The 12,366-nt window shown below is 31.9% G+C and overlaps 1 protein-coding gene and 1 pseudogene across 6 annotated transcripts; one reads left to right on the top strand and one right to left on the bottom strand.

Moving 5' to 3' along the window:
- LOC126737275 (uncharacterized) lies at positions 1-1,032 on the bottom strand (annotated as a pseudogene).
- A 2,583-nt stretch (positions 1,033-3,615) lies between these two features.
- LOC126737267 (40-kDa huntingtin-associated protein) lies at positions 3,616-11,838 on the top strand. Of its 6 annotated transcripts, none has more exons than XM_050442086.1 (5): positions 3,616-3,910; positions 3,969-4,218; positions 4,275-4,491; positions 6,113-7,321; positions 7,380-8,215. In XM_050442086.1, the coding sequence occupies exons 1-4, from the start codon at positions 3,846-3,848 to the stop codon at positions 7,270-7,272; spliced, it is 1,692 nt and encodes a 563-aa protein (XP_050298043.1). In that variant the 5' UTR covers positions 3,616-3,845; the 3' UTR covers positions 7,273-7,321; positions 7,380-8,215. The 6 variants fall into 6 exon arrangements, with proteins under 6 accessions (XP_050298043.1, XP_050298041.1, XP_050298046.1 ...); XM_050442089.1 differs by lacking the exons at positions 6,113-7,321; positions 7,380-8,215 and adding exons at positions 11,251-11,469; positions 11,525-11,838 and having other exon boundaries at positions 3,634-3,910; positions 4,279-4,309; XM_050442088.1 differs by lacking the exons at positions 6,113-7,321; positions 7,380-8,215 and adding exons at positions 11,251-11,469; positions 11,525-11,838 and having other exon boundaries at positions 3,638-3,910.
- The last annotated feature ends 528 nt before the right edge of the window (positions 11,839-12,366 follow it).

Here is a 12,366-nt window from a genome sequence, read left to right as displayed (position 1 = left end):
GTTATATTGTATGCAGCTTTAAGAAGATAAAGTAATATAGAAAAAATATTAAGTATTAAAAAAATTTACAAAATTTTCTCGTATTTGAAACGAATAGTTTGTCGCTCTTCGGCCGTCAGCTGGAAGAGGATCTAACGCTCCTATTATGGGCTCTGCATCTTCTAATAGATGTGAAAAAAGTAGATCTCTTTTTTCCGTACGTAAATAGTTATGTAAAACACACGTTGCTTTGATAACTTTTATAGATGTTTCTACTTTGAGTTCTAAGGGTCTGTAAAATAACCTCCATTTTTGAGCTAAAATGCCAAAAGCATTTTCGACTACTCTCCGTGCACGACATAGGCGCTTATTGTATTTTTCTTTTCGAATATCGTGACGTGATAATCTGTAAGGGAATGGTCTTATTAGAAAGGATGTTAAAGCAAATGCTTCATCGCCAATAAGTACACAAGGAGTTTCTTCATTTTGACTTGGCAAGGCTCTATTGGGAGGAATGTTCAATAATCCTCTGGACATCCGTTGTCCAAAAGAGGATGCTTCAAAAAATGCCACCATCACTGTTTTTACCATAGCCGCCGATATCCACACAAACAAATTTATATTCGTGGTCCACAATAGCCAATAATACAATTAAACATTTTTTAAGATAACAGTAATAATTTGAACCGCTATTAGGAGGGCACTTGATTGCGACATGTTTCCCATCTATACTCCCAATACAGTTGGGAAACTGCCATGAATTCTCAAATCCGGAAATTGTTCTTTCCCATAGCTCTGTGGATGGTTCGGGCATATAAATAGGCTGTAGATGTTTCCATATTGCATCACACACTTCATTAATAATTTGACTCACAGTTGAAAATCCCATTCTGTAGCTGTGGCCGATTGTTTTTAAAGAATCTCTAGTCGCAAGAAACCTGCAAATATAAATCAATGAAATTACGCAGAGTTGTCGCAAATTCACCTTTTCCAGGTGCATTTGTGAATTTTTTATTATTTATTATAATTATTTTTTAGGTGAAGATGCAAAGAAAAGATGGAAAAATATTCGCGACTGCTACGCAAAGCATCTTTGATCTGAAAAGACTCATACAGGTCAGAAAGCCAAAAATATTGATCGATATAGAAGTTGGCCTTGGGCTGCTCAGATGTCAGCTTTTAAGCCGTTCTTGCAGTTTGCTCAAACGTCAAGTAATGTTGAGGAAACAGTTAATGAAGATACTCAAAGTAGTCAGGAGGAGAATCACTTGAGTAGAAGAGAAACTGAAACATATGAATTAACCGAAACATATGAAAATAGCTCTGATGTAGATCGGTCTAGGTCATCCGCAAATACTACGGAAAATTCAACCATTACTCCTCATCTATTGAAAAAAACTGCACCTAAGCGAAAATTTGTACGAGAGAACAATGAATCATCCGTTTCTCAGGTTTTATCATATTTGAAAAATAAAGATACCAATTCACAGGGTACGAGTTATGACGACCTTGATTTGTTATTTTTGGGACATGCTAAAGCGATTAGAAAACTATCTTCAAAACGTCAAGCTGTTGCAAAATATCGAGTTGCGCAAGTAATAATGGAAGAGGAATTACGTGATATAGAGGAAACCACAACTGGTTCATCCTTTTCAGTAACTACAGGTACCAGACTTCATACACCTTCTGGCGTAAATTATCAGCAAAATTCGACATTTCAAACAAGTAATCAGTTTTCGAATTCACCACTTAATTCATATGCTGCCACCTCACCACCGGAATCGGATAATTCTCAAACATGCTCAGAAGCAACCACATGGTATGAAACTTTTTCTCGAAGGAATTTATAAGCTTTTTTTGACAATGTTGTTTGTGTATTTAACAGATTTTTTTATGTATCCAAGTAAAACATACGCAATAAGTCGAAATGCAAATAAACAAAAAATACAAACCAATAAATTAGTTTTCTTACCGTAAAGTAACTGCTAGACGTTCAGCGGTTGTTATAGGCTCTCTAAAATTAGTATATGCTTTTTCAATCAGTTTTAATATTTAATCAAAACTTTTTATTGGCATTCGAAAATATACAAAAAACCTTTCTTCGTCTTGTCTAAGTTTAGTAAATAATGTATGAAATTCTCCTTCTAAATTACGCGTTTGATTAATTTCGTGCACCCAGATCCTTCTAAAGTATAATAAGTATAATAAAGTATAAATAACCTCTTTCTAAAAGTATAATACAGTATAGTAATTAACATAAAGGATAATTCACAAATATACTACACAAGCAACAATTATTATTAAAATACTTACCTTTCTCTGCACTCAACCTCACATAAGGCTGCAAGTAACAGCACCTCATCTCGATCAGTCATTTTTTTTTCAACAAACAAGCTATAACTACATGGCAAAAAGATGAACTGGTCGCCACCGTAGTCGCATTTAGTTTGTGTTAAAATGATCGCTTACGATATCGCGGCTGTGATCGTGATCATGATCACGGCCGCGATCGCGACAGTCTGTGCCTTCCTTTAGTATGCCGAATTTACACTTGAAGTGTCATTTGGCCCGCTGATTGATTATGAATCCACCTTAAGTGCTTGACCATAATTAAGCACTGGGATTCTAAAATCACGACTCGATCTCGATACGATCACGACTTCGAATTCGATCGCGACTCAGTCGTGACGACAAAGGTGATTCTAAATTTCAATCGTCGGCTAAACTCGTTTTATTCGATTTGATTTAGGTTTCTTGGTAAATATTTGTTATTTTCCCTAATATTTGACAGATGGAAACGTCAATTGTCTTTTCTATTGATAAACAGTAAACAGTAGTAAACACTAAGAATTTTCATTTATTTTGTTAATTTTTTTCACCTTAGTGTTTTTTTATTTAAATATATGCCTATATTATTTCTTTAAAATAAAAAAATGTCGTTTAAAACCACCACTATCCATTGGAAAATAATAATTCAGTTCATGGAAAATCACAATAACTTGTGTTCATCCACTTTTGGTTTTAATATGGCAACATGGGTGCAATCAATAGGACCTATAACACCAGGGAAATTGGATCTCTCTATAAATATTAATTTATTAATTTGTCTCTCATCTCTTATATTTGAAAAATTAATGAATTGGTCAACAAGGTGATTGCCAATAATTTTAGTAATTTTATGGATCTAACGACTTGTAGTAGTTTCGCTAATTCCAAATTTAAAATCTTGTCCAATGCTTCTTTGGTAATAATCTGTGGCATAAAATCTTGACATACTAAAACTGCCCATTTAATGATAGCTCTACTTCCTCTGCCTCCATTATTAACAAAAGGTTGTGGAAAATAGGGTCGAATTAAATCTATTAGTTTAAAAAAGCTTCGGTAAACAATAAATGAAACAAATACGTTTAAAAAAGGATGCTGTCACATTATGCACGTATTAAAAAAGGAAGAAGCTATATCGTCGGGTGTATACGATATACCCAAGCGTGTCGTCGACAAATCGTTAAAAACTAGGCAATCCGCAAGACACTCACGACTGAAAATTTTATTTAGAATCAGTCATATCGAGTAATCGTGTCGAATCGTGACTTTAGAATCCCAGCCAAGTAATGGTGAGCGCGGACTAACAAATTGTTAATGGACCAATTTGTGACAACTTGACATATGCTGCGTTCTCGATCCAACTGATCGGATCCTTTATAAAAATGTTCCAAATTACCAATGGACTATTTGAACAGCTGATTGTCAAGTTTTGTTTACATGTTCCCAGACCATTTTAATTAAAAAAAGAAAAATTAAAAAAAAAATCCAACAGGGTTATTTTCCCAAATAGTTCTAGACTAGCAGCTGACTTGAATACTGACATGACCGAATCCACTGGTTTTGAATTGTTGGACCAGTACAGGAGCATTACGAGTAAACTCAAAAAGTATGTTTTCTGCTAAAAAAAAATATGTTTGAGCTTTAAGTGGATATTGGTATTTCAGGCGTTTCTTAAGAAAACCAAATGAAACAGAGGCGTCCGAATCGTTCGCCGCATTAGGGCAACAATGTGAATCTCAAGAACTTCCTCAATATGCAGCTCTAAGCTGGTTAGCAGCTGCTAGATGTGAAGGAACTTTGGGTAACCCTGTCAGTGAAACTGCTTACCTTTTACGAGCTGCAAGGCAATTTTTTAAGGCTGAACAAGAAGATTTTCTGACCGGATGTACCTGTGTATCCACAGAGAATCTTGAGGTATAAAACTATGAGTGTGACTAAGAGAATAAGTATTTCTAGTATTATCTTTGTAGGCAGGTATATCTTGTTACCATCATGCATCTCAAAGGTATGTAGATGATAATTCGATACCAGTGGGCTTAGATCTGGAAATAGTTAATTTTTTACAAAGAATTGGAAGGACTGAATCTGTGAGATTGCATCTAAATAGTGCTATGGAATTATCAAAAGAGAGACCCAATAGTTATTTATATTGCCTATGCTTACTAGGATCACATTTTTTGAAAAATGGTAATGTTTATTTTCATGTTATTTAGATACTTGATTTTTGAATATTTAAACATATGGAGAACAGGAGGCAATTAAATTTAAGTGCCAAAAATTAAAATTTTTCATAAACAAAATGCTTTTTTTAAAATTATAATACATAATAATAATCTTATTCCAAGAAATATTCTGCTTACAGAGTGTAAATGATAACTACATGATGAACATATTGTTTGTGTATACACTCTAATATTCTATAAACAGTCAATTTAAACTAATACTAAACTAAAACAAAACAAAAATATACTTAATCTAATAAAGATGACATAAAGACTTAATCTAGATATTTTATAATCTAACTAGAATATATTACATTTTTTTATCGAGTTAATGCAGTAATTAACTTAATATTACTTGTAAATTGGGTTAAAAATTGATGGTCTCCTACTTTTATAATACAGTTTACAATTTTAATATAAAGCTGAAAAATTTGCATCACATCAGCTTTTATAAATAAATCTTCCAAAGAAAAATATTCGTTATTAAATACATCAATTCTTTAAATTGCCCTTTAAGTTATCACTAAAGGTGTTAAAATGTTGGAATATCCTGCATTCCAAATGCAGATTCCATATTTTAAGATCTATTCGGGCCCTGTATAGAGGGTGTCTCTAAAAAGTCTGTACAAAATTCCAGGACATACACTTTGACTTTTTTCCTGAAAAAAGGTCAAAATAAGCCTACTTAAAGCAACTTACTTTAGTCCAAAGTTGATTCATTTAGATTACAGGGTGTTAAATTTAAAAAACAAAAATCAATTTTTTTTAATTTTTTTAACACTTTGCGACATACCACTTCTCTGCCTTGCTTAACGTAAAGGGCATATCTGACATTTTATAGAAAATTGGGTTAAAGGCTTGTTGGACAGCCCATAAAATATATCACCTTATTTGTAATGCTAAAAGGCGTATCTGCTGTCCATCTAACTTAAAAATCCTAATAAAATATTAGCTATCTGCAATACATACACATACTACTATGCCAAATGGTCGTATCCAACAATTTTTACGCTAAAAGGGCATATCTACATGCATTTTGTCACATTCGCCCGTTTAGCGTAGCATTTAGCAACCCTTTTGTAGTTACGAAAATGCAAATACTTTAAATGTGGCATAAATGCTCCGCCTCCGATACTATAAAGTATTAAATGTGTTACTATTAACGGCTGTAAGGCTGTTGTTTACGTCTGTCACAGTCAAATCATTTTGGTGGCGTTAATTGAGTTGGTTCTTGGCTGATGCAAAGTATTATTGGTTTATAATATATTATTACTCGATACAAATAATATACTGGTAAGTGGAATATTCTTTATTGCTGGAAATAATTCAGTTTATTTTTCTAAGAGGGATTTTAGTATTTATTATTGTACAAAAATATAAATGTAATTTTATGATTTTAAAGTTGTGCCCAGTGCCGTCGGTAGTTTTTTTTTTTACTTTTAAATTGATTGTAATAATTTTTTTCTGCCATTAATTATTATTATTATTAATAATAATAATAATAATAACATTTAATCGAATGGAATTGAATTATAATACTAGGAGATGCATCTGCCTTGTTTCTTAAAATACATTTTTGGTTGTAGGTATATTATTTATTAAGATGAACGAACCAAGTTCCAGAACAAAAAAAAATTTGGCTTTAACAACCGAATTAAACAAACAGCTTAAAGAGCAAAAGGAAGTTTATCGATCTTTAACAAGTTGCTCAAAAACAAATCGTAGTGAGACTGAGGCAAATGATCCGGATTATCATGTTTCTAGTTCAGATATGGAATCAAGTGAATCGGACGAAAATATGTTGAAAAGCCCAACAAATAAAATTTTTGCAGAGAAAGATGATGGTAATGAGACGATTGAGGAATCAGTAAAATTTATCGTGGAAAAGCTACTAACTCACGTCGATGAACATTTTACGACACGCGGGACAAAAAGGAAGAGAAGAAAATATAAGATCCCACTTAGAGAAAGGAATCTTCTTAAATTGGAAAATTTTAAAAATAAGCATCGCGTCAAACAACCTTGTTCTGCTGTATGCAAAAAAAAATGTATTAGTAAAATTTCAGATGAAAGGCGAGTACAAATTAACCAAGAGTTTTGGGCAATGACACCACAAGAACGAAAAAACTATATGTACTCTAAAACAAAAAAAGTACCTGTAAAAAGACGTACTGCTGGTTTAAATTCACGCAGAAACTTTACTGTGACTTATGTTTATCCAGATGATGGGGGTATTGACCAAGAAGTTTGCAAAACTTTCTTTTTAGCAACTATGGGTTTCAACAACAAAGTGGATAAATGTTTACGTACTGTGCTTAAAAATACTCCTAATGGTTCTTTGCAAGCAACTTCGGATCGTCGTGGCAGTCATTCACCTACAAACAAAATAGACAGAACGTCCATTATAAATCATATTAATTCCTTTGAGCCTTCCATATCACACTATCGCAGGGTGCATGCTCCCAACGGAAAATATTTACCTACAGATCTCAATATTCAGATGATGTACAATGATTTTAAAATAAAAGAACCAAATATTGTATGTTCCTACAAGTTATATAGAAAAACACTACAATCAATGAATATATCTTTTGTGAAGTTGGGACACGAAGAATGTTTTGTTTGTGAGAAGTATTTCTTGCATGAAAAAGACTCACAACATAAGAGGGATGAACCTGAACCTAATTGTTCTGTTTGCAAAGAATATACGATTCATAAGAAAAAAGCTACAGAGTCACGAAAATGATAAGAATGATACTAGTGGAACAGCCATATATTCTGCTGATTTGCAAAAGGTATATAAAGTTTGATATCTAAAAAAATTGTTAATTAAGTTAACTTTTGTATTTTAAGTAATCATGCTTCCAAGATATGAATCCTTGAAGGAAGTAATATTTACGGGGAGAATCATAGCATTCAATGAATCTTTTGTACCAGTGGGGACTAAGCAAAAGAACAGGAAGCCCGTATACAGTTATTTGGCATGAAGGTGTGGCCGGACGCTCAAAAAGTGATATCATTAGCATATTTTATTCATTTTTTTACGACATAGGGATGACAAACATATAATTTTGTGGCTTGATAATTGCTCAGCACAAAATAAAAATTGGGCACTTTTATCATTTTTTGTCAGCATAGTAAATTCAGATGTAATTAGCCTTGAAAAACTGGAAATTAAATATTTTGAGCCCGCCCACACTTTCATGTCGGCGGATTCATTCCAACACCAGGTTGAGATGTCCCTTAAAAAAAAAGGAAAAGTTTATGATTTTCCTGATTTTGAAGACTGTGTACAAAATGCAAACAGTGGTAAACTTTTGGTAATAAATATGCAACATAATAATTTCTACAATTGGTTAGACCACAGCTCTCAATATAAAATTAAAAATATTAAACCAAGTCGACCATACCTAAATAAAATGGTGCACATCCAGTTTTCACGAGGGGAGTTTACTTTGACTTACAAATATAGCTTTTGTGACGATTTTGTCGAGTTAAATTTTCTAAACGCCAAAGTGCAAAAAAAAAGGATTTCCAGAGAAATAGGCTTGCGTTTTGGGAAAAGTTACCGGTTCTTTCTGAAGAATCTGAAATGGTAGAAGAAGACGAAGACATATGAGTTTTTTTGTTGAATCATTTGGAATCTTGTAAGTTTTTTTTGAATTTGAGGCAATAAAACTGTATTTTAACGAATGTATTTTTATTACTTTTTATAAGTTGATAAAAATATTCAAACATTATTCTATATGTATTAAATTTCATAGTTCAGACATCTTTTAATTTAATCAGCAAATGGTAAAACGATACTAAGGAAAATAGGCGTATCTGCCAACTCAAAATCTAAAAACAAGTTGCAATTTTTATTAATGCCACTGATTTTTTAAGAAAAAATTACTCTAAACTGCATATCTTTCATTTTAGTGAAGTTTATCGTAATAGGTGGCACGTTAAAAATACAAAACCTTCAGTATCTCAAAACACTGTTTTTGCAGATACGCCCATTAGCTTATGGAGGGCAGTTCTCTTTTTGGGAACATCATAGGAAGGAACAAATTTTGGAAAGAATCCATAAAGACCCTCCATTAAGCAGCAGATGCTTAGAAGTAGGAGTATCTAAGGATGTGGTTCAAAGAATGTTGAAAGAACAGCAGCTTTATGCTGTTCAATCTAGATAAACTACAAGCATGCTTTAAGAGAAGTGGTGTAACTAATTTCCATAATGAGCATGTTTACGTTGATAAGAATCCCAATGCCACTAAAGTAACTCATTTTCTACATGAGTTTAATTTTATAATGGGTTCTGTAGTTTTACCACTAAAGCTAACTGGTGTGAATTATTTAGAACATTTACAAAATCGCTGCCAGATTTATTACAAGATTTACCATTACATCTTCAGCAAGATATGTGGTTCATTCATGATGGTGCTCCACCGCATTTCACTTTAAATGTTCGGAATTATTTGCATTAACAATATCCAAATAGATGGATTGGAAGAGGAAATGACGCTCCTGTAAACTGGCCACCACGCTCACCGGACTTGACTCCATTAGATTATTTGTTTGTAGGGTCTTTAAAAACGATGGTGTACTCTAGAGCAATTAATACAGACGAAGAGTTATGGGAAAGGATTTAAAATGCCAATATACTAAAGAACGATGAGAAGTTGATGCAAAGAGTACTTTTAACGCCATGTTAATATGTGTAATGATGCTGACAGAGGTCATTTTGAACAATTGTTAAAACTTATTATATATAATATATTATATTATTTAAATATTAAAATATTAATTAATAATTAAAATAAATTATTATTTCTCATTAAATTAAAAATATCTTCCTGCAAACTACCTTTAACAACATAAAAAATTTCATTTCAATTTTTTATTATTCCGGTGCGGCATCAAAGACTTAAACACAGAATATCTTGATAACAGTTAATTTAGCGGGTTCTAACAAGAGCACCTTTTTTACTCAAAAGCTTAGGGAAACTGTTTCCCGTACAAAAAAAAATAAAAACCACACTTGCAAAAAAGTTATGGCCATTTTACACCAACAGTGCAGTATAGAGCGCCCTCTATCAGCCACAGCAAAAAGATGCCCATTTTCGAGTTTCTCATACTATGTCTCATTCTATGTTGCAAAGTGTTAAAAAAATTAAATAAAATCGATTTTTATTTTTGAAATTTACACCTTATAACTAAGAAACGAAGCAACTTTGGACTAAGTTAAGTTGCTTTAAATGACGGCTTATTTTGACCTTTTTTCCTAGGATTTTGTACAGACCTTTTAGAGACTTATAATAGAACTTATAATATTACAGAAGTTTATAATAACTTTTATTTGTGTATAGTTTAGGGGTTTATATTATTGTTATTTTATTTATTATTTTTCATGTTTTTATGTTCTTGCTCTTAGATCACAGTGTAATTACTTTTATATACTTCAACCTCCATTAAGATTAAAACTTTGTGTTTTAATCTGCTATATCTTCTTCTTCTTCTTCTTCTTCTTCTTATTTTAAGACACTGCCTTGTTTTTTCAAAGTTGTGACTCCGATGTCCAGCTTTATACAGAGTGTCCGAAAAGTCAACGATAATACTGAAGGGGCTGATGGAGCAACTCATAAGCACCCAGAAAGACATAAAATGATTTTAGTAAAAAATCGATGGTTTTCGAGATATTGGCACTTTAGTGGAAGTCACGAAAACTCTACTCTTGGATCAGATTTTCGATTGTCACGCCTTAAAAATAGATAGGTGTGCAACGAACACAAATTGGACTGCCTAATTTTAATATTTGTTGACAAGTTGATTTTAGGCATTTGTTTTTTCCTCCATGGCCTACTCTTCAATATTCTGCCTACCTTGCACTTGCATTTTATATGCATTGATTATTATGCCCTACGCGTTTTTTTATTTATTTTTTGAACAAAGAATATTTTAATTATTTAAAAATTATTAAATTAAGACATTTTATGATTGAACCTGAAAAAAGACAAATAAATATCGGTATAATATCGTCTTATTAAAATTATATGATAACTAAATATTCTTTCTTCGATATTTCAGACTACGAATAAGATATCGAGATATGGTTTTCACTGGCCTATTTAGTTCTAGTTTTATTCATTTCCAAGTTTCTTATTTAAATATTCCAAGTTTCTTATTTAAAATAAGACAGTTAGTGTCACTTTAACCGGTTAAACAGGATGTAACAACTGAATATGCCAAAAGATACCCTTATAACAATTCTATCAATATACCATTTTCGTTCAAGGTTAAAATAGTTATTAAAAGTTCCCTTTTTCCCGTGTTACCCGGTATATAAATATTTATTAAACAACCTAATATTGATATTTTTAACAAATAACTTGACCTAGGAGTTATTTATTTATTTATTTATTTATTTATTTTGCCAAATAAATAAATAAATAGTCTGTTTCAACAGTTTATCATATTGGGCCATTATATGACTGTCTAAGTCTTATTTTTTATGTACTTTTTCAAATGTACTTTGAACTGTATACTTGTATATATACATACGTTGTTTTTCTTGTACCATTTACAGCTATTGGGGTCGTCCCGTATTATTAATAAATACAATAATAAATTAATAAACGATTTTCTTGTAGTTTCATGAGTATGACTTTAAACGTCGACATATAAAATAAAAAGAGAATGTCGTTAATATAATTAATATTCATGCAGAATTTCTGGTTTTTAGGTGATTATGTTTCGGCTTTACATACCTATCAAGAAATAACAAAAGCTTTACAAAATATACCTACAGGAAGTCAGAAGTGTGGCTTGTTGCTCGAATGTGAAATAAATATGGTGTTTCTTTTATTAATACTAAGACCAAGTCCTCAAAAAATTTCTTCCGAATTGACAAGGATTTTAGAAAAATATACTTGGGCGGATCAAAGTGACTCTAGCCTAATTGGTAGGGAAGGCTTTTTTTTAACTAGTACAAAATTGTTTTATAAGTTTTCTTTTAGCATGTAAAATGTCAAAAAAGCTGTTTCTTTTGATGCAGTCCATTGTGCTAATATGCCAATCTGTAGATACAAGTAGCCTAAGGGAGATTGAATCTGATTTTTGGCCATTTTTATCTGTTGAACAAAAGGATCTCTTACGGACGTTATGTAGAATTTATTACCCTTAAGTGTGAACTTATGATTTTGTGCAATATTTTAAAATTATATTTTAATTTATCACTTTGTTTATTTTAGATTTGTTACATTTTTACATTGTAAAAAAAATAAAAATAGTATACAAGTATATAATATAAATAGTGTTGATATTTATGAAAGTAGTATAACTTTTTCATATAATAATAACCCATATATTTCAGTCTACACGTATAATGACAGTGTTTCGAAAATACGAGATGTCATAACGGAAAATATATATACAGTGCATCCATAAAGTAGCGGATAAATTCAATAAAAATAAAATGGACCGTTTCTGGAAAAAATGCCCGAACCCGTCGATTTTAATATTGTGTCTTTTTACGCGGAAATTATTCTTTTTGAGAGGCGAAAGCAGTATCATCCTGGTTTTATTAGTAACTACAATTTAATACCTATTGTTATTGTATGAAATATAAGAAAATTAACAGAGCGTGAAAGAATCGAAATCTTGTGCACGATCGGTTTCGGAGAGTCGCGTGTTCAAAAGGGGGTGGTTCAGTTGTTTAATGCAACTCATCCTGATCGGTCTGCTATTAGCCAAAGCATGGTAAGCAAAGTTTCATAAATTCGGGCATGTTCGGGATACTCAAAAGGCTGATCGCGGTTCAATAACTGAAGAAGATAAGCTTAACGGTCCAAGATAATCG

The sequence above is a fragment of the Anthonomus grandis genome, chromosome 6 (genome assembly GCF_022605725.1).
Source record: "Anthonomus grandis grandis chromosome 6, icAntGran1.3, whole genome shotgun sequence".
Taxonomy (NCBI): domain Eukaryota; kingdom Metazoa; phylum Arthropoda; class Insecta; order Coleoptera; family Curculionidae; genus Anthonomus; species Anthonomus grandis.
This window is presented reverse-complemented; position numbering and strand designations above follow the sequence as displayed.